Below are 26,576 nucleotides of genomic sequence, written 5' to 3' on the forward strand. Positions count from 1 at the left end.
AAAATTTCGAACAATTTTGAACTACCGGACCACAACAAATCACTTATTAAAGTGGTGCACAGTAGAATCTATGTAAGTTTTTGAGTAAATTACAGTTCTTCTCTCGAGTGATACCTAAAATAAATTAGTTCTCTCTTATATTAAAAGATACACACTCCTTTCCTCTTATGCACTGTATATTCAAGAAAATTACACTTTCCTACTCTATTTAAAATTGAATCTTATATTCGAAAATCATAATATTAAGATAAAAATGTTCAAAGTTAACTATCGTTGTCATTGAAATTTGAAAGTTATAAAGAAATATTTTTCCCTTTATTAAATGGTATATGAATTATAAATAATATCATACAAATATTTATTTATGTTAAAGTGGATTAAAGGATATGAAAATATGTAATTCAAATTTCTCTTCGGATTTGAAATGCAATTTACTCTTTATATTGATCGCCATATTATCATGCCTTCATTAAAGCACACTAACTATTAATGCAATAACTAACAAATGCATGTGGAGTAGTCTCTGCTGTGGAAATTTGGATCACAGTCCCTTTTCGTTAAAAGGTTATAAAATAATGAAGAAAGATAGATAATTATGAGAAAGATATAGAGAAAATGGAATGAGATGGTTTGGATGATTCAGATGATCATATAGGACAAACATAACTTGCATAAGAATAGGGTAAAAAATCGAATTTAGATTCTCTGCTTTTTTGTCCTTCCAAAACATATGTCTCTCTTTCTCTTGATCTTCTTTCCTTATTTTCTCTCTATCCGGATCTTCTCTAAAATTTAGAGATTGGTCGTGGAAAAGAAGAGAATGAGAGAGTGAATGAAAAGACAGATTCCATATCCAAAAATTTCTATTGAGGTTAAACAAAGTCACTTCTAGAAAATCTAAACTTAGACCATTTCCAAAAAGATCATAGAGACAATTTATTTGCACATGTTCACATGACAACTCATCCACTTATAAGGAAATTAAAATAAAGCGTGTTTTTGGCAACATATGGTTATTAAAATAATAATAACGACATTGACATACACCACATGAACACAAGCCAAAAATACATAACCATCATACACACAAAAACTAACAATAACAATAACAACGTGCAATACAACACAATTTTATTGGAAGAATAGAACAAGAAATTAAGACTTTCTGTTGTGTTTTTCCAATCTCCATCATATTCACACATTGTCCCAACCATAAACAATTCAACAATATGCAAAAACTGAACCCCTAAAAAAAAAATACAAAAACTGAAAATCAAAATCACAAAAAACAAAGGAGAAAAAGAAGAAGGTTCAAGTTATTGAATCATTGGTGAAAAAGGATTAGGTGAAAGGTGAAATTAATCACCTTGACCCTCCTAACCCTTTGATTTATCAAAACCTTGTCAGGAAAAAAAAAACAAAGAAAAGAAAGAAATTGATATGAGGGTTTGAGAAAAAGCAACAGGAGTTATCAAAGACAAGAACAACATTTGGGCAACAAAATTCTCAAGAAAGGGTCCATGGCGCAATGCTCATCTTGAAACCATTGTAATCAAAGCAACAAGCCACTACGAAAACCGTATCGATTGTAAGAATGTTCATAGGGTTTTCAAATGGTTAAAAGTATCTCCTCTTTATTTGAAACCTATTGTTTGGGCTCTATATATGAGAATGCAAAAAACTAAGAGTTGGGTTGTGGCCCTTAAAGGTTTGATGCTCATTCATGGCATCTTCTGCATTGGCATCCCTGCGGCACAAAAAATGGGTAGGTTACCATTTGATTTATCAAACTTAAATGATGCACATTTGAATCCTTCAAAAGGTTGGGGTGTTAATGCTTTTGTACGTTCTTATTTTGCTTATTTGGATCAAAAGTCGGCTTTTGTTTCCTCCGAGCTTAAGAATTTGGCGAAGAACCATAACAAGGAGGTGTAAGTTGAAGAGACGTTGATGGAAGAGCTTGAGAAGTTGCAAAAGTTGCAAATAATGATTGACATGCTTTTACAAATCAAACCAAAAGGCATATGAACAATATGAATGTTGCTCTTATTCTGGAAGCAATGGATTGCATCATTGTTGAGGTTTTTGATGTTTATAGTAAGTTTTGTGACAGGATTGCAAGGGTTTTGTTGAGAATATATGATGTTGGTGGAAAAATGGAAGCTTGTGTTGGGTTAAAGGTTTTGAAAAAAGCAATTGTTCAAGGGGATGAATTGGCTTATTATATTGAGGTTTGTAGAGATATTGGTGTCCTTAACACTTCTCAATGTCCTAAGATTGAAAGAATCTCTGAAGATATTCAAGATCTTGAGAAGATAATTAGTGGTGCTTATTCTGCTAAGAAACGCTTGGAGGATGCTAATGATCGTGTTGAAAATGAGAATCAAGACAGGTCCATTGTGGTAAGAGATTGCTTGTGTAACGCCCCGGATTTTGGTCCAAGACATTACGCCTAATTCATTCTCATTTTTAGAAAATCACTACTATTATTTATTTCATCAATAATATATATTCTAGCAAAACCTATACAAAATTCTTTACATAATTTAATTAAAATTCATAGAATAAATATCCTTTAAAAATCACTTCTAAAATTACAATTCAAATAAAAACCCAATTTTGTCCCCTACGCTTCCATCACACATCAAACTTCATATATCATCTTTGGTACCTACAACATTATATTAATGTAAGAGTCAATTTCCTTATCCAAATTGGTTCATACTCAAAGCACCAGAAACAATGTCATAAAATAGAAAATGTTAAAACTTATCAATCAAAAAGAATTAAGAAAAAATACATTCAAGTCATATTCTTTAAGTAAAGTTCACACCCATTTCTTTTGCATTATAATGTCTTAATCAATTATAAAATCACAAATATACAACTGACTCAATGCAATTATGCGTAAGATGCATGCTCTTATAACTATATGATCCGGATATAACCCGCCATACAGGCACCACACAGAAATATTATTGCAATTCCCGCCACGCCACTAAGGCACTACACAGAAATATAATTGCAATTCCCGCCACTAAGGCACCACACAGATGCATATGTCATGCATGATCATGAAAATGAGACTAAATCCCGCCACTTAGGCACAACAATGCAATATGATATTTACCCGCCACAAAGGCACCACACAGAAAATAATTATATATCTCACATCACCATGAACATGATCAAAAACAATCTCTCTCTCAAAAAAAATGATCAAAAACAATCTTTTCAATAAAACTCACATTTATATCCATCAGCCCAAAAATATACCCACACATAAACGGAGAATCTACCTTTCATCTTTTGAATTAATATATTAAGTCTTACCCACACATAAATATTCATGAGTAATAAACAAAGTTCATTCTTATAGTTCATCAACCTAATTCTTTCTGACTATTGTAGAATACATTAACTATTGTTTGTTAGCTACAATAATTAATTAGCTATACATATACTACAAATTTAGACTATTAACCGTATAGGAAAATAAAATAAACGTAAGCATTTTGCTCCAAGAAATATATAGCCACATATACGCTAAAAGTAACACTACAAGCATTTTTCTCCAGGAAATAATATAGTACATATATACAAAAAAAAAAAAAAAGACTGTTATTAATTTATTCAAGGATTTTCAGGTACTATATCATCATGATTTCTAAAATTTATATCCAAAATAAAAAAAAACATATAAACATAATAAAATAAAATAAGAATATCATTCCAGATAAAATTGTCATGCACAATTATCATATAAATCTTAATTTAAATAATCACTTTTATAAAAGATTAAATTTTACCACTTAAAAGAAATATTTTAATTATTTTTCTTTTCAAAGGACAAGAACTTCTACTTCTAATTCACAACATCATCCTAGTACTTAGTATGGACCTATGGGAAAAAAACCCTTACCTCGAAAGGTTTACTTCATAGCAATATACTTCTAGTTCCACTCAAAGAGCTATTTGCAAGAAAGGAAGGACTCGAAACTTCAAAAAGGAGACCTTGGATTTACACGCAAATTGAAGGAGAATAAAACTTGTGAATTTATTTTCAATGAGCAAGTGAGTCATTGAGGGAATATTAAAGGAGACTGAAGTTAGAGAGCTAGATGTTATATACATATATAAGAGTGAGGGGCAGGACCAACATGAAGTGAAGAAATGGGAGTATATCTCAAACAAGTGTTTTCTCCAAAAGGGTATAAAATTAAAATAAAAAGAATTTGAGGGAGAGAGTGTGATATGCTATGCTACGGTTTAGTGTGTTTAGATATATAGGAAAAAAAATGAGAGTTAGTGGAAATGAAAAGTAGAGGAACGTGGGACAAGGGGCAGCACTTTGGTGACATTAAATATGGGTCATACAAAGGTGTTTGTATGGCCAAGATAGATGTGTTGTGTGGCCCAGATGCAATGACAATGTATTTGTATGGTCCAGATTTAATGGCACGGTACCATTAATGGCACCAAAGTGCTACCCGGGACAAGGAGGAGGAAATTAAGGCCACTAAGAATAAAGCAAGAAAATCATGTGACAGTGGAGATATATGAGTGATCAAAGAAATAATAAGAAAGGAAATAGTTTTGTCTAAGCTCAATATAATTAATCACGTCCTAACACTCATACATAATTGCAACACTAATAAAATAAAATAAGTTAGAAAAGAGCAGTGTAAGTGTGTGTTGCCGTGTGGCTACAAAAAAGGACCATCTTGTTGCCAACTTTCCATTTCCCTCAATCAAAGCCACTAAAGCCAGGAAATAAGCAGATAATGGGGAACATGTTTTCTCTTTTTTCTTTTATTGAATTAAGTTTGGTAGTGCCCTTTTGCCTCAGAAAAAAAACAAGGAAATAAACGTGTGGTATGATATCTCAAACTAGAAAGCCAATTAATTAAATAATTAATATAATCTTGACCAAAAAAATAAAATGATTGATATAATACAAACTATTAACTCTAAAAGAGATTACAAATAAAAATGCAACAATAAATGATTTAATTAAAAAATTAATCATGTAACGAGGAATGATAGCCTATTTTTGTCACATCAAATTGATTGATAAAAATGAACTATATGAAGAAAAAAAAAATAATTAACCAAAGTAGGGAATGTAAGATTTTCTGAAATTTTTCACACATGAAATAAATTGTTGAATCACGAAGTGACAAATTAAAAGAAAAATCATTTAGAAGTACATGTATAAAATTTCGGGATGTTACATCTTGCAGCTCAAGAAACATGAAGTAACTTTTTTTTATCAAAACGGTTTGACAACAGTGATTACTCACCAATGGGAGGTATTTTATGATGTAAAATGTAATAAACATGAAGTAATTTTTTTTTTCTTTTTAACAAAAATACAGTTTTTTTTTTCATTCTTTTACTCAGTAGTTTTTACAAAATGGCAAAATTGAATTGTTGATATGAAACTCTTTTCTTACTACGTTGTCGAACTTTCAATAGAAGATTGGGATTTACTAATATCGATTAAAGTAACCCATTTCATTACCACACTTGTAAGGCACGAACACCTCTAGTTTTAGGAATGTCCAAACATGTGTTAGATGCCTAAACTGAAATATATTTTATTTCTTCGACTTCAATACTTCTTTTTGGTGTGGAGGGCACCTTATTCATGACAAATAGTAAGAAAAACTATGAAGGCATTACAACAGCGAGAAAATGGCATTGTAGTTATAGGATAAACTATCGCTGAGATCTAAACATGTCTCCCTAGTCTCCGTTTCTTCAACTCATGGTGCTAATCAAACAATTTACAATGAAGAGATTACCCTTCAATTGTTAAAGGGGGTGGGAGATTTGAAAATATTCTGCTTTTCAGCATAAAAAGTGTAGCTTAAGCAGAGTTTCCGTTAATTATCGCCACAATGCTCTAAACTCGGACACGGCCTAGAAATAGATATTACAAAGATAGTAAAATGGTAGTAAATCATAAAGAAACAAAAAATAAGTGACTAGATAGTTAAAGGAGTATTCAAGATCTTGAGTACAAAGGATACAATGGTTGGCATTGAGGTCCCAATCCTATGAATCCTTGGTGTGGATCTCCTACGTATAACATGGAATGAAATTGTATTACCATTTACAAGGATAGACACTTATCCCCATTGTATAACCTCAAAGTAATTATGACGTTAAACCATGTTCTGCTAGAGCTCCAACTAAAAAATTAATAAAACAGCTAGTGAAGCAGATTTCAACTAGCTTCCACTTACAACATTGTATCAACCATACATAACTATAGAAAAAGGGTTAAGTCAAATAAACAAAGTTAGCGCATAATTGACGAACCATTAAGACAACTGAATGATTAAAAGATGATTCATCAATTAATGTCAAACACATTTGAAACAACAATCGCGTCAATGCTTTTAAATTGAATGGTATTATCCGATAATAGTCTATCTATTGATAAATCATCTAAATAAATGTTTTAACTCCAAATAAGCTGGAGAGAAAAAATAACTAGAATATCCAAAACTTAGGCAAACGCAGCACAACAGAAAATTCATGGATGTCTATAATTCAACATCTGTATGATAAACCACACAGGTGAGTATACAGGTAAAACAGACTCACTCTTGAACCCGGCAGCATCTATCTATCTGATAGTGACAAACTTGTTGGTGCCATGTCTAGCCCAATGAGTCTTCAGATCAATAGCATTAGCAAAATTATAACCTTCAGCAGCAAGTTTTTCCAGGACCTTCTTAAAAGCCCCTCGGCTCATTTTCCTCCCAGCTATCCTTGCACCACGCCTTTTTATGCTCATCGGCAAAGGATAAATTGACACATTTGTGGTACAGCAAGCTGATTGCCAGCCTCCAATGCCCCAGCGATAACACTGCTGAGGATTCCCAGTGCAAGAACAAACTGGAACTGGTAGACCAGAAATGTCCATTTCAATTCCATTGATTTCAAGTGCCAAAGTCTTCTTCGGTGGTTTCACAACTTGAGCTGAAACACTGCTATCATCCTTCGGCTTCCTGGGCTTCTTGGCTTTAGGAGTGGTAACAGCACCCTTAGACTTCCTTTTCTTCGCTTTGCCACCTTCCTTCTTAACACTCAATTCTTCAGCATTCTCCGCATTCTCATTTCTTGATGCATCAGGCTGCGGTATAACCGGCAAGGAGAGTGATTGTGATGCTTCTGGAAGAACAACATAATTTGGATTTGTCAGCTGCATATTGATAAACCTATGTCTCGGGGTCATCCAGTTATCCCTCACATAGTTAAACGGAGTAGCAGACTCCGAAACAGCACAATCTCGTGGCTGAAAGGGCAAGGGCCCATTTGCACTTCCTATCATAGCTGGATCACGACCAGGAAAAAATGGTTTTGTTTCACGATCATTCATGGCAGGCATGAGGTTCAGACCGAGATTCCCCCCCTTGAAGGGTTCATAGTAACCCCAATTGGGCATATTCAGCACATCATCATCCATGACAACTACAAAACAACAACAAACGATCCTATAAAATTTCATTTAACAAAAAAAAAAACTTTTTTTTCCTTACTAAGCAGCAAATTACTCTAGAAGCAATAGAGTTCATCAATTTGAACAAAACCAAATAAATAAACATAACAGAATACATAAAGTATCAATATAACAAAGTAAATTATAGATCAATTAACCACATAAACCCTACAAGCAGATTGAAAAAGGATAAAAATCATAAAACAAAGCACAAATTAAATAAAAATCGAAAATGGGTTATGATAATTAAAGTCAAATTCATAGATCAAGCTGAAATGAATCTAAAAATACCATTTTTAAGCAAAAAGGTTGGAACTTTATGAATTTAATCATCACAAAGTTGAAACCCCTAGATCTGAATGTTGTTATAGTTCCCACATTTTGAATTTGGTCCATGGTACGTAGATCCGAAATTATTTTTTTTGAACAGCCGTAGATCCGAAAATTGAATTTAGGGTTTCAAAAAATGAGAATAGATCTAGGTTGAAATGGTGAATAGAGACAAATTTACAGAACAAAAAATATTTATAAGGAGGTTCAAAAGGAGAAAAAAGGACCCATGTATTCAAATTTTAAAGGAGGGTGAGAGAAGGGGAGAGAGAGACACGGAGAGAGAAAAAGATTGGAGAGAGGAGAGAGAAAACTTACTTGGTGGGTGCAAACGGTATTTAGGTTTTGCCCTTCTGGAGAGAGAAGATTGAAATTGAAATCTGAATGAAAGAGAAAGATAGATATGAGAGAGGAGATAGAATTATGTTATGTATGAATGGGAGAGAGAAACGATGTTAAGACATATAAATATTTGCCTCCTTATTTTAATTCATTTTTTTATTTAAAATTAAAAAATATAGCAAAGTCAAAGGAATACATATCTCAATTTTTTATGATATTTCATTATCTCATTGAAACCTGAAACCTCTACTAGAATCAACTTCTACAGTTCAAACACCACATCTATGCTTGGTTGAGTGAGTGGAGAAGATAAAGAGCGAAAAAAAAAAATTGGAAGGTTGAACAACGCAATCCAGATATCTTTAATGTTTGTAGACTTTGTTATGTGAAAATATACTTTTATTGCCAACACATGTTGATCCAAATAGTAAAGAGTTTGGTTTCTCACTAAGGTCTTAATTTGAATCTTATGTGGAAAAAAATAGGCAGTATAAGTGAATCCATTCGAGTTTCATTATCCACCAGACGAGACTCGATTTTTTTTGTGATTCATGTGTCTTAATGAGAAATGATTTTTATTTTCCACTTGATCAACCAAGCATAACATATAATCCTAACAACAAGCATATGCATATATAAAAACGTAAAACTTAGAATGTTACCCTCAAAAGAAGTATGTGGACATACTATTTTATAAGCCAGTGATGACTAACCTGGTTCCCGAGAGAAGGAATTACTTGATGAATAATCCATTGAGAATCAATTACACCAATTCTTTCATGTGCTGGCTGCTAAAAATACGAAAAAATGGATTCATTCAGATAAAAGATTAAACCAATTTTCATGTTCTAAGAATATTTCATTTGATTGATGAGAATGTAACCCAGTATTGAGCACAAAATATACATATTCCCCACACAACACTCTGAGGACAACAAACATAACACTCTGGAAGCCACTTTGACCAACTCAAGAATAAATGAAACCATAGAATGCATTGCAAGAATTACAATTGACCATAATGCTGATAATCTATAGTAATTTAAGAAAAAACAGAAGCTAAAATTCATTATTTAGAACAGAAGCACAAATACAATACTACATTATTATAAAACCAGGAAATTTATAAATTGTGTGATAAGCTAAAAAGAAAAAAGAAAAACATAAAATGATGCTTGGATTTAAATTATTTTATTGAGCCTATGAGCTCAGCATCTGAAGCCACACATCACCAATTGAAGCATGTCAAGCAATTAACAAGGCTAACGAAAAGGATAAAAGTCCCAGCATTAGGGATGGGTGAGAAGAAATAGATAAGAATATGTGATAATAGAATCTCCTTACCGCCACACATCTTCTAAGGGCAAAGTCCAATCCCCATCCGTGCACTAGATCATTCTACAAACATATAATCGGAAAGTTCATCAGGTGATTAAAATTTAAAATGTTTGTCTATATCACACAAAAGAAAGTTTACCTATTCATTCAGTTATATATTACAATAACCATCATGTGGGACATGACATGAAAAACGAAATATACCTGAATCATATGCCACACACAACGCCATGCTTCCCGAGAAAAAGCAGGGGCCATAATTTCCACAAATCTAAAATAACAGAAGAAATAATAATGTTAAATGCATAGACAGAGAAAAGAAGGATCACATAGTGATATATCAAAAGTGGAAGAGAGAGCATACGCAGCACAAGGAGGCAAATGTGGATGACTACACCATCCTGGTTTCTCGTTAGTAGCCCTATATTGCCAACACGAGATAAATGTTTAATGATTTCAGAAAACGTTTGAATCATGAAATAAGGCACCCTATATTACATCAATGCTTAAAGCTAGAAAGAGAGGAAGGCCAAAGTAATATGTGTGAACTTCACTGTCACCTCTACGCTTTGTCATCTCCCATGTCAATCCATTATTGGGCTCAATACCAGGTTGAGAGATCTCTAAACCATGTTTTATGACTAAATCCATATACCTATAGTGTAGAATATAGTACATTAATCAAACTGAAAATTGCATATAGTGTACACTTAAGCAGACTAACACATGAAAATCATACTTGTCCCCGTTGAAGTGTTCCACTCCAAGATCTTCATCCCAAATTAAAATATATTCATAAGCTGATACAATATCGGGGTGCAGAAACCTTTTAGCATACCACCTGTAAAATATAAAATTTGAAGCAAAGTGAAGAAAAGTAAGTGAGTGATGCAGTAGAATGCATGAATCCTGATAACGATAAGCTATTTTAAAAATTCCAAATTAAATGTGAACACAAACAATTGGCTTCTCATTCCCCAATACTTAGCTCATGAATTGCACATGTTAAATGCAAATAAGGACAAAAAGTTATACCATTTTGTTTGTTTCCTTGCACTAACATGGATTGCATTCTTTGACCACTCAAATTGATCCCATTCACTAGTTCGACCATCATAATGAAAGAGCAAAATTGCAAAATCATCAGAAAACTACAGAACAATTTTATAGTCAGTACTGCTGAAGACAATGTGAAATACTAAATATACAAATAAATTCAAATATGAAAAATGTAGTCTATCTCTAAACCTTTTTCACTGCAGCATCAATATTATGCCTCTGATCATAACCAACAGTGAATGTAAGTAAATACTTTGGCTTTTTCTTTATGTCCTGCAGAATTCATAGTTTCGCTGTAAGATTTGCGAAATGGAAAAGAAATATATGTCTAAGATGTAAGCACTATCCATATCAAGAAAACAACTTATCGGCATGCATCTCTCCAAAATAAAAAAGCTTATCAGCATGCATATCACCTGACAGACTCATATGCAATGGTCTTCATGCATGCATAAATGCTGCGTGAAGACAGAAATGAGATTAGTGCAAATCTCTAGCCAATTTGGCCATGCATCAGGGGGAACAGTTTTGATTGTCTAGTATACCCTTTTCAACTGAGGTTGAAGCATGGGGAAAAAAATAGTTAAGCATGGCTCTCTATTTTCCTATGACACGCTCGGCATAAAAATTCTTAGACACACATACAAATTAGAGTGTCTGACATCACAAACCATAAACAACACATGCAAATGAGACGGCCGGACATCACAGAGAGAATACATGTGTTTTTTTTTTCCTTCCAATTTCAGATAGGATAATTTTAGTCATATTTGTAGAGTAAATAACTGTTTTTGTCATATACCTCACTAGGATCACCCCATAGTCTGCGCAAATAAAGATCAGATTCTAATGCAACAATTCCTGGGGGTAGTGATTCAGCTCCACGAGGATTTGATGAAGCGTTTATCTGTGAAAGTAGCAATTTCAAATTATATATTGATTTGTTTGATATAACAAAATGCTACTCACCTAAAGCAAGTATAATTATATTATGATGACATGCTATATGAAATCTATAGCTGCAATGCAACAAAAATCAATACAAGAAACAATTCTGGGAAGTACCATAACCTCAAAAAACAATAAAAAAATTGACAGTCCCTAATGATTATGTACGGGCCTGTTGAGCCTCTTAGTATCTGTTAGGATATGTTGAGATATTCTGTAGTAGATACTATATAATAGGACAGTGATAGGTTTGTTATAGTTAGTTAAGTTGTTATTTGTTAAGTAGTTAGTTAATTTGTACACCTTAAAGTCTTATTATAGAGGAAGGTTTAGCAGTTCAAGATATATTTTCAACCCAAAGCCATTAGCCACCGAGAAAGATTATTAACACAACATTCCAACATGTCTTATGGAAGATAAAACCATGGCCAAGTAATGGCAACAATATATTGAAAATATAGAAACAAAGATCAAATTCAACCTTTCAAATAACAGCTTCACTTTCATTTAGTATAGCTATGCTAACAACCAAAGGACGTTCTCTTAAAATATAATGATAATTATTAACCAAAATATGCAGATTTACTTTTTTTGAGAACATAAGTGTACAAATGCAAATCCATTTAACGAATAAGCGGTGAGATTACCTTTGATAAACTAGTTGACCCTAGGGCTTCAATATGTTTGGTTCTAGAAGCTGAGTCAATAAATGGATGAGATCTTCCTATTTCAGACATGGGTACGTCAAAAGAATTCTTTACACCTGAAAGTAAGCTAATCTGCAAATATCCCAGGAAAATGAAGGGAAAGTTTAAAAGGATGATAAGTGCCTGATGCAACACTGAAAAGATTAATGGTTGTAATTTTCACCTTAGACAAATGGGAAGATGAAATTGAAATACCAATACAGACTCCAAATGCAATTCCCATAAGTGCTGTGATGACAATCCGGGTACTATCATTTGATCTTTTAAGCGCACTAAAGAAGAAATAGTAACCAAGTTCAGGCATTTTGGTTGAATGGACACAGAAAACAAGTGCAAATAAAAGAGGAATAAAATATTTATATTAAGATATAAAGCAAAGAAAAGAATTATTATTCTGTTAAGCTACAAAAACAAATTTCTTCTTACCTGCGCTGCATTATTCCCATGCAGTCAGTGTCTACCAAAATCAAGTCGAGCTAAGTTGCACACAGAAAATAATCAAATCCTTATGCAAACTCTGAAGCGACTATGTCACCCTTCAACAATCAAAGGAAAGACCAAGTTTAATACACAAGTAGAATAATAGCTAGGTAGGATGTGCAATTGTGTGTGCAACCATATGCTTCTATTCTACCAAACTTTTCATTCAACTGAATTAGCCATGGATGCATGCATATGATGTGAATGTATAGAAGACAGCACATTACACATGGGCTGGCTAGTTAAGCATGTCCAGCACATGCATAGGTGTGAGCGCGTGAGTTTGCTTGTCCGTTTGTGTGTGTACGAGAAAGAGAGAAACTGTGAAAAAGGGGTAAAGATGCAATGCAACAATAATGTAGTTTATCAATAACATGATTTAAGGGTGTGTTTGATATGTTAAAAACCACGTCACAATTTTTTGTTCCAAGTACAAGTTGTCTAGAATACCAAAATAAGCTTTTTGTCCACCAAACATGGTAAACTACAAAAAATTGTTCAATAATATACCATAAAAATTTGTCATGTGCTTTCTACCTATGTTGTGTTATTCTTCCTAGTACTTCTAGCACACCCTAAGAAATTGAAACTAATTACTCCTAAAAAATCAAAGACAGGACCGAACATTTAAAGCCAGCATGGTTGACAGTGATCCAGGTAGTTTATGAGCAAGTTTAGACAAACTTCTCAATCAGACCTTAAAAAAAAAAATTCAAAACACAAAACATCTTGTGATAACTATGAATTTTAGCAGCTACATACATGATAATTAAGCATTTCAAATTCAGATACTCTTAAACCATAATCCCAAGTCAAAACCAATTATCACCAAAAACAAATTCAAATTCTGCTAAGCAGCGTCAAAATCACCAAAATTACAGAGTTTCACATCCACATTGCAAATTTTGATCTAAATTACAGCACCTAACTAAGTTCATCGCTTCCATAAACAAATTACAGCAGAATGCTTAATGATGAAGTTAAAATTAAAACATTTTTGTGAAAAACGGAAATGAAAATTTGAATTGAACTTACAGAATCGATTTTGAAGAAACGCGCGTTAAGTTGTTGTTGTGCGAACGAAAGCGAGGGATTATGTACGTTGAGGAGAATTTCACAAGACTTCAAATACAGCCTTCAAATTACCCTTTTTTCTCTTCTTTTTCTATTTCCGTCATTGACCATGCTTAATGATTATTTCATTCTATTTCTTAATCTGTGTGCCAAAGCCTAAAGCGACACTCATTTTGAAATGGAGGGAGTATTAAATTTGACTTTTTAAATTTCAAGATAAGTTAGTAGTATTAATTAGGGGTATGTTTAGGAAAAAATAATAAATGCATCTAGTAATTTGAAAATGGATTTAGATTTAAGAACAAAAATAAAGTCAAATGGGTGGTTAGATATAGGGACGGAGGGAGTAGTTAATGATTATAATTCTTTTTGACTCAATTAATGATGCATAATAATTAAAAAAATATCATATCGTGGTATATTTTAATTAACACTTGCTAACTTTGATGTTATTTTTCCCTAAGAGGAAACCTTTTTTTTTTTTAGGAATCCCTAAGAGGAAACTTTGATCTCTTTCCCTCGTTGAATATGTAAAAGACTAATAATACATGAATTATTTTAGGAAAATGTTAACGAGTGTCCCCGGGGCACCGGTTAAGGAAGCTAAAAGAAGAAAATGAAAGTCAAAAAAGACACTTTTTAATCTTTTAATGCATTGATTACACAGCTTTCAAGACAAATATTACTACATTTGCTTCCTTAATCAGTGCCTCCGGGCACTGGTTAACAAGACCTGTTAGGAGATTTTAAAGGATATAGATAGTGATTGATATGATTAAGCTCCTGCCCTTCCAACAAAGAGACGGTAACTCTTACGGTCTGTTTGGAATGGGTGAAATAAGGGAGAGAGAAGTTAGGGAGAGAGAAGTTGAAGAGAAAGATTAAACTTCTCTTGTTTGGTTTGAAGAGAAGTGAGAAAGAGAGAAGACTGAAACATGGGACCCACATGTTTTTTATTTCTTCGCGGATGAGCGAAGAAAGAGTAGAGAAAGTGGCTCTTTTCCATATTTTACATTTTTGCCCTTGTCTTCTTCCTCCAATTCAGATCTCAAAATTGCATAAGATTCTAAAACATCTCTCAATCATATCAGACATGTCGGTTTCTGCACAAACTCCTGCTAATTAATCTACTGGAACAATTATTTCTATTTAATCATTGTATTTGTTCTCAACTTCTCAGTAAATTTATTTGTCTCTGTTGAAACGTCATCAATGATATATAAATACATACAGATGGTGACAATTGATTTAAGGGAGAAGGGAACTCAAAACTCTTTTTTTTTCTTATACGGAAAACTCGAGACTGATATTCAAGCTAAATTCACATGTGATAATAGAGTGAAAGATTATGGGCGTGGGGAACAACGGCATGAACAACATGTGGGAGAGAAGGAGAACAAAATGGGTTTTTGATTAATAAAACAAAGCTTATGAATGGGTGGGTCAGTAACTTATGGAATTAATTAAACTATTTTTTTGTTTTGAGATTTTTTATGTCAAGGGTATTTTTGTCCTTTTAAATATAATCAACACTTCTCTCTTCTATATTTCTCTACTCTTTCTTTTATATCAAACAATCCATTAAATCTACTCTATTTCTCACCTATTTCTCTCTTCTTATATTCTCTCTTACATACTTCTCTCCTCTACCAAACACACCCTTAATCTTTCGGTTTTTTGTGACACATGAACCTTCTATGTAATTATTTTTCTTTTTGCTTGATGAGAGAATATGGATCTATGATTGTCCACACACACATATATGCTCTAATATTTGGTCAAATGTTGGTAATTTGATTGATATGGAAGACTATAATTTGGTCAATGTGAATCAATATCTATCTATTCGATTATGCCAACCAACATTATTTTTGAAGTAAATAAATAAAAGTTTTATGTTGAAATACCTTGTGAAACGGCGGCGAAGCAGGTTTTATGGGATCAGTTGCTGAATTTGGTGGTTTCTAATAGTGATGCTAATTTGTGTTTATGCGGTGACTTTAATTCTGTTCGTTCCATAGAAGAAAGAAGGGGTCGAGGTTCATCTTTTCGTCAACATGATTCAGACATTTTTAACAAATTTATTGATGAAGGATCTTTGGTTGATATGCCGATTTGTGGTAGAGTTTTTACATGGTATCGCGGAGATGGGTTTTCGATGAGCCGGTTGGATAGATTTTTGTTGTCTATTAACTGGTGTAATGTGTGGCCAAATTGTATTCAGATGGCCAACCAAAGGGGGTTGTCAGACCATGTCCCGATGATTTTGTATGTCAGTGAAGATAATTGGGGACCGCGACCTTTTCGGATGCTAAAATGTTGGACGGATTTACCAGGTTATGAGCAGTTTGTGACTGAAAAATGGAGGTCCTTTAATATTAAAGGGTGGGGTGCTTATGTCTTAAAAGAGAAGCTGAAGCTGATCAAAGGGAGTCTGAGAGAATGGCATCAGCGTCATTCGCAGAATATGGATGGTAGGTGCCGCATGGTGAAAGAGCCGATGGCGCTTTTAGACATTAAGGGGGAGTCATCCGCTCTTGAGGACGACGAGGTGGCTGAACTTCATGACCTTTCTGTAAATCTGCATTCTTTGTCAAAGATTCAGACAAGTATTTGTTGGCAGCAGTCGAGATTGAGATGGTTACAGGAAGGAGATGCAAATACTAAATTCTTTAATGGTATTATGTCTTCAAGGAGACGTCGTAATGCAATCCAGATGTTACAGGTGAACGGGGCTCAGATTGAAGGAGTACAAAATATTCGTGCAGCTGTTTTTAATCATTTTTCATCTCACTTCAGACACATCGAAGTGGAGCAACCAAGAGTGGACAATCTTTGTTTTCGACAACTATATATGAATGAGTCGGGTAATATTATTCGGCCGTTCACGTTGGAAGAGGTGAAACAAGTAATATGGGACTGTGATAGTTACAAGAGCCCGGGCCAGATGGTGTCAGTTTCGGGTTTCTCAAGCAATTTTGGAATGTGGTGAAGGATGATTAATTGCACTTTGTAATGGAATTTCATCGCAACGGAAGGCTTCCAAAGGGGATTAATGCGTCTTTTATTGCTTTAATTCCTAAGTTGGATAGCCCACAACTGTTACATGATTTTCGACCTATATCATTGGTGGGTTGTATGTACAAGGTGTTGGGCAAGATTCTTGCTAATAGACTTCATGCTGTTATCAGTAGTGTGGTTTCAGACTCACAATCCGCTTTTGTCAAAGGCAAGCAGATTTTGGATGGTATCTTGGTGGCAAATGAGGTGGTTGACGAGGCTCGTCGCCTTAAAAAGGAAATGTTGCTTTTTAAGGTGGATTTCGAAAAGGCGTATGATTCGGTCGATTTAACTTACTTGGATTCGGTTATGAAGAGAATGAATTTTCCTACACTTTGGAGGAAGTGGATGTCAGAATGTGTTGGAACGGCTACAACTTCGGTTTTGGTCAATGGCTGCCCCACAAATGAGTTTCTAATGGAAAGAGGTCTTCGTCAAGGTGACCCTCTTTCTCCGTTTCTTTTTCTGTTGACGGCTGAAGGTTTTAATGTCCTTATGTTGTCATTGTTGGATGCGGGGATGTTTCATGGCTATGATGTGGGGCAAGATAATTCCTTACGACTGTCACACCTTCAATTTGTTGATGATACGTTGATTACCGGACAAAAGAGTTGGTTGAATGTGCGATCTATACGGGTCGTGCTGCTGATCCTTGAGCAACTGTCTGCGCTGAAGGTTAATTTTCACAAAAGCATGCTTACGGGTGTTAACGTTACAGGTTCTTGGTTGTCTAAGGCTGCTCGGGTTTTAAATTGTCACGTCGGAACCTTTCCATTTGTGTATCTGGGGCTGCCTATAGGTGGGGATCCGCGGAAGCTAGACTTTTAGAGACCGATTTTGACCTGCATCATCTCTAGATTGTCAAATTGGAAAAGCAAATTTCTATTAACTGGTAGTTTTTTTTTTATTTGAAATATGAATTTGCAGTTTCTGTTCTTCAAAAATGCTCCTTGCACCTTGTTATTATTAAAAAAAATTAAACAGAAATAATTGATAAATATTTTTTTTTTTTATGAAATAAAGTTTAGGTGGGTTCGGCTCCGGTCGCCACCAGTGTCAGGGCACGCCTCCGAGTCCAAAGAGCACTTATAGAGGTACTTACAGATCATCCACCAACACTGCCCTCACATCGGCAGAGGGAATCGAACACACAACCTTCTACAAGGAAGTGACCCGTTCCTTAGCAATTGAGCCAACGTGTGTTGGTAGAAATAATTGATAAAATTTTTATGTCGAAAAAATTACGTTTCCAAATTTCAATGCGTTGAATGCATCAATCTCGTAACAAAATTTTTCTCATGCAGCATTTATTTTTATTTTTTTTTATATGAAAACACACAATTTCAAAACTCTTTCTCTCTCTCTCTTGCGACAGACTCTCTTCTTCAGTTCTCACTGTCTCTCTTGGTGCTCTCTCCCGGCTCTCGCCTCTGGCCTGTGCTGTTCAACCTCTTGCTATTTGGTTGCTAACGGACTCAGTTCTCCCTCACTCTAAGGTAAGCCAATTGATTCTCCAATTTCTCCTTCCTTCCTTCCTTACTTACTTTAGGGTTTTAGGATTGGGAATTGTTAATTGGATGTGTAAATCATAGGAATAAATAAAACATGATATTATGAATTGGGAATTGGGATTGTTTTTGGTTCTTTTGGTGTGACATACTGATGTTGTTAACACTAAAGAAGCATCCAAGCTCAAGGAAAATGTTTGAAGAATAACCATGTTATGGAATGGAATTGATTGTTTTATGCGTGATATACTGATGATACTGATAATAAAAGTACCATTCAAGCTTAAAGGCAAAATGTTTATCTCACAGTTGTAAGACTTGTGATGTTTTATGGAATTGATTGTGAACACTAAAGAACCAAGAATAGAATAAGCTCATTGTCATTGAGAATAAGGAATTTATTATGATATGGTTTATAAAGAACCAACACATTTGCTATAGTTTATATGCTTTTCAAGCTGGCTTTGCTCTTGCCAAACTAAATCGATGATCAATGGCTAAATGACCGTCTTGTAACTTATATAGAAAGAGGTGTTCTTTTGACAATTAGCAATGATGTTATTTTAGCTCATTTTCAACAATCGAATAGTAGACACTTTTCATTGTAATTGTATTGTACAATGTTATTTCTTATTTTTAGTATAGTTTTCGTCATTGTTTCTTTGAAATTTTAGCCACACGTATATCAAATGTCTAGATCCGCCCCTTACATCTGCAAGACTTAGGATTTAGGTCCTAAACCGGTAAACTCTAAACTATTCATGCTTCATTTGCTAAAACCCCATCTAAAACATTTTTAATAAAACTATCCTTGAGCCCAAGTGTTGATTCTTTTAACCATATATCTGTAAGATTGTTGGGGCCTCAGAGGGTGCTCCTCTCAAGTTTTGAAGTTCAAGTGCTCCGGGTGCCAATTTGTGTGTTGGGCCAGTCCATACAACTTTGGTTTGGCTTTAATTGGGCCCTCCCGCTAGTGGACTGGACGGTGGGATTGGTTCCTCCGACCATTGGGCCGAATACTAACAAAAAAATCCAAATGGAGGGACTTTTGCTCATATACAAATTGTAATGTGGGTTTGATGTAATGTCTCATATCTTGTATTTATACTGCTGCACTAATCCGTTAATCGGCTTAAACACGTTCTGATTTTGTTTTGACCGCTCTCTGTTTCGGTTTGGAGCTGTACTCCATTTAAAGCGGGTTTTTATTATAAAAAAAATGAATGTTCTTTCTGCAGCAGCTCCCCCAATCTTCTTCTGCCTATTGAAGGTGTTAAAATCTCCAACCATGCACAGTGATTCTTGAACACAGATACCAAACCTAGTAAGCTCCTCCCGAATTTCTTCTCTGCATCATTCTAATCGACTAGCATGAATCACCCTTAGATTTAAGACGAGCCAAGGGATTTGCAAGAGCAAAATTGAATTGAGTGTTTGAAGATCATACATAGTACATATGTGAATGTTACATCTCTGATCTTAATAGTTTTAGGATCCTATTACTTAGCAAGGTCAAAACGTATAACAGATATGATATAACCAAAGGTAGAAGTTTCACAATTAGGCAAATCTCGACAACTTCAAACTACATTTTCTGGATTCATCTTAGTGATCACATATATAAAAGATTCCAATGAGTTTAGTAAGGAAAAAAGTTCACTAACCAAAAAGTTAGGAAGCAATATAAAAGCAACCTTAAATATGATAGTATGTCTGTATATGCAATGAAGTGGGTTTACAAATCTAAAATTAGGTTTTCTACCTCATCATCAATGCAAACAATGAAATTGGATTGAATTTAAGCTCTGTTGTGCAATTTTCGTTCCTGTTATGGTTAAGTTGGGTCTTTTTTTTTTTTTTTTTTTTTTTTTTTTTTAGTTTTTGATGAAGTTAAATCTCCATGCACTCTTCATGTCTCATTATTTTTAATTCAATGATGCAGATCTTGAAATTGAGATACATCTATGATCTTTGAAGGTTTTTGATTAGAAGATTTTATTTATGGCAACGGCAACATACCCACCACCACCACCTTATTACAGGCTTTACAAAGATTATGTGCAAGACCCTGAGTCTGCTCCAGAGCCTCCACCACCAATTGAAGGAACTTATATCTGTTTCGGAGGCAGTTACACTGTGAGCTTTTTTACCCCTTGCAATTTTAATATTATTATGGTTCTAATTACTATATGGATAAATAGTTTAAATAGCTATTTATTCGAGACGATATTGCTAAGATAAGCCCTGCTATTACAATGACACTTGAATAGACATTTTGGAAGAGGAACTTGTGCAGAATGAAAAGTTAGCTTTAATAATGTCATTTAATGGAAAATTAGTATTTATTTTTACCTAATTTTAGCTTTGGCATGTGCGTTATTCTAAAAGCTTGGAGCTTTTTGGTATATAAAGAAACCCAAAAGTTCTTTTATTTGCTTCAAAAGTTGTTTTAATGAACATGACAACTTTGCTGCGTTTGGATTGACTTATGAAAATCCTATTTTGAACTTATTTTTCAAAGTGTTTGGGTGGTCTTAAGTAAACAACTTTGACTTTTTTTTTTTTGAATAAAAACAACTTATGACATGTCCATAAGCTATTTTAAGCTAATTTCAATAAGCTCTCTAGAATACCTTATGAAAACAGCTTATAGGAAAACAATTTGACTGTGTTTTGTTTGATCATAGAAGTAACTTATACGTAAGTGCTTATTTAATTACCCTTTGCCTTAGAAACGCTTAATTGCAATGCTTATCCAAACGGGCCTGGTGTTAGAGTAAGCTCCCATCATGGCAGGGTTTAAGGAATGGTTAGACCCATGAGGTTGATTTCACGACTCAAATGAGTGACCTCCTAGGCATATGGCAGCAACTCTAACTATTTGGTTAAGGTTTCCCTTTCAAAAGCTGTTAAAATATTGTCATCTAAACATGGGTTCTATTTACTATCTTGTTGTTTGGTATGCCATTTTTTTGTTGTTGTGATTGGATGCCATCCATGAAGCCCAAAGACTTCAAAAATGGAAAAGTACTGTGTCCAACATGTATCTGATACCGATACACATTTGATACTACCGGATAGGTACCCAAAGTCTCAAAATTATCCCATATCATTATTTTTTTCCTTTTAAAGATATTTCCTTTGAAACTTCTCAAATACATCTTCGATAGTTTTGGTGGGGACAAGGATTGGAAAGATTAATACTTTCTCCAAACTACCCTTTATTGAAATTTGTTTCATGAGAATTAAAGGTTATTGGAATGTTAAACTCTAAATTGATTGAAGGGCATTTTAGGAATGATATCATTAAATTTGGTAATGTAGTTAAGATTTGCGTATATTTTGGACCACCAAACCTGGATTTTTTTGCTGTTTATATCTGTGATCAGGTTGAGTTCAGTCTAGGGTTTTATTAACCATGTGCCTCATCCAACCATAAACCTTGAGAAAGGTTGAGTTCAGTCTTGCAAAACAGGGTTTCTTATTAGTTTGTGATGTAATTATCCAAAAATATCTGTTTATGTGTTTGAGATTTTATGCAGAAGCCTATTTGGCGTGATCATATCGTGTTAATATTTTGTTTCTTTATTTTTACACAGACTAGTGATGTTCTACCAAGCTTGGAAGAACAAGGGGTACGCCAACTCTATTCTAAAGGACCTAATATTGGTAGGCTATCTTATGCTTTTTTTTTTTATGCTCAGTTAAATCTGAAAATGTTGTGAAGTGACCGTATGAGTTGTTACAGATAGTTGTGAAGGACCTAACATTGTAACCTAATATGTGACCGTGTATAGTCTAGACTTGTGGGCCTGATCTTTTAGGCATTATTAACTTCATAGTTCTTTTTATGAGTTGTTCAAAAAAATAGTTCTTTTTATGAGGAAATGCTGAATTGGTCACAAAAGCGCCAATGCATGGTGTCTCTACTAGATAACTTATAACTCCTTATAGTTAACATCTTACCTTTTATAGATTTCAAGAAGGAGCTGAGGTCACTTAATGGAGAATTGCAACTACACATTTTGGAGCTTGCTGATATTCTTATTGAGAGACCATCACAATATGCAAGGAGAGTCGAAGAAATTTCAACTGTGTTCAAAAATTTGCATCACCTTTTGAATTCACTGCGTCCTCATCAGGTATACAATGTTCCAGACAGCTATAAGTATATAAACTTGCCTTGATTTGGATGCTTCTGGTCTTTTTCCCGTTTCTGAAATTTTCGTTGTATCATGTATTTACTTTATAGGCAAGAGCAACTTTGATTCACATTTTGGAACTTCAGATAGAGCGCCGTAAACAAGCTGTGGAGGACATAAATAGGTCTGCAATACTTTTCCTGATTTTGTTTTTTAGTTTCATTGGCTATGGTTTCAGAACCTTCTACAAATTTGTTGGTATGCTTTTAAGTTGTAACCTTCATGGGTTTCTAAATCCACAAGTTAGTTCATTCTTTTGAAAATGGTGAAAGTTAACATAAGAGACTCTAATTTCTTCACACTGGGTAAAACCAGTAAACAACCTTAACTGATTCAGGGAATTCATATTTATTGATCTCCCAAAATAGAAATACAAGAGAAGATAAAATAACTAACACCAACAACCTTAACTGACTCACCAGATACAACAACTAACTAGCACAAGCCTATCCTAATTCTTATTTCTACATGTCTTCCTTTAGTAAACTCTTGGAACATTTTCATTAGGACTAGTTACATCCTGCCTAATAGCTAGAACATAAGTTACTGATATAGAATACAGTTCATTATAAAGTCTAAGTTTGCTATTCATATTTTAATTATGGAAGGCTTCCTTTATATAGATTGTATTTTTTTGATAACATATGCAAAACCCGACGAATCTAAGGCTTGGTCCTCCCTCATAGGTTCATACACCCATGGCTACTTACCAGGGTTTTGTTTTATTGAAAGAGTTGATTATAACTCTCTGGAATCTAGAGTTATATGTTCAAATAAAATTTTATTTGCTACAGTCACTTTCCCATTTTAAACTGCGGATGGAAGATTATAAACTGCAAGAATTTTTTATAATGTAGTTAAAATTGATAGTGGAAACATCATCTGCCAATCCTGTTACCAAACTTTTTCTAATGAAATACAGTCATTTTACTTTGACAACCAGAAATCATAGCATCAAACATTTTCCTTTTCCATAACTTGAAAGACGGTTCCTGGTGTATCTTTGTACATTTTGTTTGTTGTATACAAATAAAATGACTCTAATAGTGCTTTGGAAACTTGATTGGTCTAATTTATGAGGTTGTATAGTTAGTTCACCAAAATTGATAGGAGCAACCATTTCTCCCTTCTTTGCCCAGTTTTGTCATGGCCAAAGACAATGCTTCTCTTTTATATTATAATAATTGTTTTATGATACGTATGGTACTTTGTTAAGCTATTGTGACTTGTCTTTTTGAACCTACTTTCTCTTTTCTTTTCAGGAGGAGAGAAGAAGCTCGAAGAATCCTTAACGAGTCATTGGCAACACTTGATGGCCATTAAAACATAGTTAGTTATGGTTAATAAACAAAGACAATCATGACAACCTTAAGGGAAAATTGCACTAACCTCCTTTAAGGTTTCACTAAATAACAAAGACACTCCCTCTAATTTTAAATTAAGCACCTTATGGTTAGTTGTTGTTAATAAACAAACAAAAACGATGTTTTTATGTTTTGGGTTTCTACTTATACAAATTTGAATCATGGCTAGTTTCCTTCCTTTTCATCAAATCAACAAAGACTCCCTGTTATTTTCCAAAATTAAGAAAAGGGACTATTAAAATTGAACAGATCAATGAGTCTTCTTGAACATTAAAAAATGAGTGAGAAAGAAGCGATAGACCACGAAAATGTATGTTTGGAGAATACGTCAGGAGAAATAAGGGGAAATTAGTGATAGATTTCCCAAACAGCAAACTCGATTTTGCAACAAATTAATTTCAAATTAGTGAGAGATTTCCCAAACAACAAACCCGACTTCAAATTAGTTGGTATGTGTGTGAGCGTTATAAAATTTGGATATCAAGTTCGATTCTTACTGCTAAAAAGAAGTCATGTATAGCTGTCATGGGAGGGTGTAGAATGGAGTTTGCCATGCGGGGGTGTTCAAATATTAGCCCTCTTATTAATTTTACCACATCATCATAATAATAAAAACAATACCGATAAATAAAAAAATGAAAGATACTCTATCTGGTCATTATTATAAGTAAAAAAATACTTTTTAAATTCATTGAATAATTGATGTATTTAGTCTATATTATTTTTGTCTTGAAGATGAAAGTATTTTTTAATGACAAATGTTAGCAATTAGTTGTTAGAAGAACACAAAGTATATAAATAAATAAAAATATCATTTAAGGAAATATGTTACTAAAAGAAAAAAAAAGTGATAACCAATCAAACCCTTTTAAAAATTAGGATATAAAAACATTATTTTTAAATTTGCAAGTGATTGAAATTTGGTGAATTTCTTTGAGGTATATTTTATATATAAAAAAAATTAATTTTGCAAGAATTTTTGTGTGGAAATTAACATGGGAGCAACATGTTAATTCAACACAAAATTCCTGCAAAGATGAAGTATCCAAGAAGCTTCACTATTTCTCTGTTCTATAGGTGGAGTCAATTATAGTCAAGCACTTTGTGACCTAGGTGCTAGCATCAATCTGATGCCTAAATCAACTTTCAAGCAATTGGGATTAGGAAAGCCAAGCCTACTGTTGTAAATCTACAACTTGCTGATAAATCATTCACCCTTTCCTGTGACATCGATGATCTCAAGTAGTCAATATTAGTGATAAACTCAACACAATTCTCGTACTGTTTGAGTTTCTCGCTTAAATGCTTCCAATCATTCATTTCATCATTTGCTAAAAAAGTCTCATGAGATGAGACTGCTATTTGGAGAAGTGAACAATTTATAATAAAAACAATAGTATACTTTATCCACATGTTTAAAGTCAACCAACATTTTTCCTTCAAAAGTCTCTCCTTTACTCAGCTTTCTGAAGAAAAATAAGAATATGAAAAATGTTTAGAAAGTCTTTCTATAAGAAAGCATAAAAATTACTCTAATTTCTAGGATTATACTCCCTCCGGTCACATTTATAAGCAAAAAACACTTTTTTAGATTCATTGAATAATTAATGTATTCGGTCACATTTATATGTTAGATACATTAGTTATTCAATGTACCTAAAAAGTTGTTTTTTGCTTATAAATGTGACCGGAGGGAGTAGATATCTAAAGGAGAGATGAGACTGTCATCATTCCAATTTTCATTAGGTTGTTCAAGACTATCTTCTTCTACGACCAATCCATCATTATTTGAAGACTCTTCTACTCGTTTACAAATAAATTTCTCCCTTTTGTGATTTTATTGCTCATATTTTTTATTCCTTTTTTCATGAATGGTGTCTTTCATTTTCTTTTTTATTCCTTTTTTATTCCTTATTTTAAGACTATCTTTCCTTTTTTATTCCTTTTAATCGTGATAAAGTTTAATGAATTAAGATTTTATTTGATTGCTGGTTATAAATGATGATTGGACTATGATTATTATTCAACATTGCATTGTCATGTGTAACTTCTCCTTTGAATTTTATTTTAATATGTCATGTGCACATTCAACAGACAACTTCACAATGATTACAATGAATTAGTTATGTAAAGTCTCTAGAATGGCAACAGATGGAGCCAAAGTAAAATGCAATGAATTAGCATAACTCCAATGTTTAATCTTAAGATGCAAGAAACTTGAACAAGCTCACATGGCAAAATGTTTTTAGCACTATTAGTAGCAGAATGCCCAAAGTACGTAATATGGGGTGAATTTCAGACGCAATAAGAATATTGCTCCAAATATCACTAGCCTTTTGCCAAATATCATAATATGACGTAGGAAGACTTAACTGTGTGCTACAAAAGAGAGACTAATTGACAATATGCTTACTCCCAATCATCACACGAATCGTTCTTAATTGATAAGGCCTAGGCTCAGACCCACTTGTCAGACAAGTGTCCCAAAAAAACTAATTTTTTTCCTTTGCTTCGCACACCTTAGACACTTCTTAAACACTTCAATGGGGGTGGGGGGTCGAAAATGCGATGATCAACTAAGTGATTAAAAACATTCAATTTGATTACATCATTTTTAACTTTTCGGCACAATATATAGATGAATGAAGATT

General features: G+C 33.7%; 4 protein-coding genes, 1 long non-coding RNA gene and 1 pseudogene across 8 annotated transcripts; 3 read left to right on the top strand and 3 right to left on the bottom strand.

Annotated features, from left to right (window-relative positions):
• The first annotated feature begins 1,030 nt into the window (after nucleotides 1-1,030).
• LOC146950801 (putative clathrin assembly protein At1g25240 pseudogene) lies at nucleotides 1,031-2,483 on the top strand (annotated as a pseudogene).
• A 32-nt stretch (nucleotides 2,484-2,515) lies between these two features.
• Nucleotides 2,516-4,853, bottom strand: LOC146950802 (uncharacterized). The gene is made up of 2 exons (XR_015027703.1): nucleotides 3,923-4,853; nucleotides 2,516-2,671 (listed from the first exon to the last, which is right to left on the bottom strand). It is a non-coding gene; the product is annotated as an uncharacterized LOC146950802 (long non-coding RNA).
• Nucleotides 4,854-6,422: 1,569 nt separating this feature from the next.
• Nucleotides 6,423-8,281, bottom strand: LOC146950804 (protein BASIC PENTACYSTEINE1-like). The gene is made up of 2 exons (XM_085746779.1): nucleotides 7,805-8,281; nucleotides 6,423-7,485 (listed from the first exon to the last, which is right to left on the bottom strand). The coding sequence occupies exon 2, from the start codon at nucleotides 7,478-7,480 to the stop codon at nucleotides 6,638-6,640; it is 843 nt and encodes a 280-aa protein (XP_085602905.1). The 5' UTR covers nucleotides 7,481-7,485; nucleotides 7,805-8,281; the 3' UTR covers nucleotides 6,423-6,637.
• On the bottom strand, nucleotides 6,423-13,937 carry LOC146950803 (uncharacterized). Of its 2 annotated transcripts, XM_085746778.1 has the most exons (15): nucleotides 13,753-13,937; nucleotides 12,664-12,773; nucleotides 12,401-12,509; nucleotides 12,178-12,309; nucleotides 11,385-11,489; nucleotides 10,772-10,855; nucleotides 10,559-10,674; nucleotides 10,263-10,364; nucleotides 10,065-10,178; nucleotides 9,888-9,944; nucleotides 9,728-9,794; nucleotides 9,530-9,583; nucleotides 8,899-8,976; nucleotides 8,162-8,223; nucleotides 6,423-7,485 (listed from the first exon to the last, which is right to left on the bottom strand). In XM_085746778.1, the coding sequence occupies exons 2-14, from the start codon at nucleotides 12,681-12,683 to the stop codon at nucleotides 8,182-8,184; spliced, it is 1,080 nt and encodes a 359-aa protein (XP_085602904.1). In that variant the 5' UTR covers nucleotides 12,684-12,773; nucleotides 13,753-13,937; the 3' UTR covers nucleotides 6,423-7,485; nucleotides 8,162-8,181. The 2 variants fall into 2 exon arrangements, 1 of the variants encoding a protein (XP_085602904.1); XR_015027701.1 differs by lacking the exons at nucleotides 6,423-7,485; nucleotides 8,162-8,223 and having other exon boundaries at nucleotides 8,896-8,973; nucleotides 10,084-10,178.
• Nucleotides 13,938-15,898: 1,961 nt separating this feature from the next.
• Nucleotides 15,899-16,783, top strand: LOC146950805 (uncharacterized). The gene has a single exon (XM_085748672.1). It carries the CDS (start codon nucleotides 15,899-15,901, stop codon nucleotides 16,781-16,783), a length of 885 nt encoding a protein of 294 aa, XP_085604798.1.
• A 1,377-nt stretch (nucleotides 16,784-18,160) lies between these two features.
• LOC146950806 (mediator of RNA polymerase II transcription subunit 7a-like) lies at nucleotides 18,161-24,114 on the top strand. Of its 3 annotated transcripts, none has more exons than XM_085746783.1 (7): nucleotides 18,210-18,347; nucleotides 19,598-19,683; nucleotides 20,302-20,495; nucleotides 21,959-22,028; nucleotides 22,335-22,501; nucleotides 22,612-22,685; nucleotides 23,824-24,114. In XM_085746783.1, exons 3-7 carry the CDS (start codon nucleotides 20,361-20,363, stop codon nucleotides 23,882-23,884), a joined length of 507 nt encoding a protein of 168 aa, XP_085602909.1. In that variant the 5' UTR covers nucleotides 18,210-18,347; nucleotides 19,598-19,683; nucleotides 20,302-20,360; the 3' UTR covers nucleotides 23,885-24,114. The 3 variants fall into 3 exon arrangements, with proteins under 3 accessions (XP_085602908.1, XP_085602909.1, XP_085602910.1); XM_085746784.1 differs by having other exon boundaries at nucleotides 19,601-19,683; XM_085746782.1 differs by lacking the exon at nucleotides 19,598-19,683 and having other exon boundaries at nucleotides 18,161-18,347.
• Nucleotides 24,115-26,576: the final 2,462 nt, after the last annotated feature.

The sequence above is a fragment of the Medicago sativa genome, chromosome 2 (genome assembly GCF_051527215.1).
Source record: "Medicago sativa cultivar Bolivia chromosome 2, Bolivia_mono, whole genome shotgun sequence".
NCBI classification, from domain to species: Eukaryota; Viridiplantae; Streptophyta; class Magnoliopsida; order Fabales; family Fabaceae; genus Medicago; species Medicago sativa.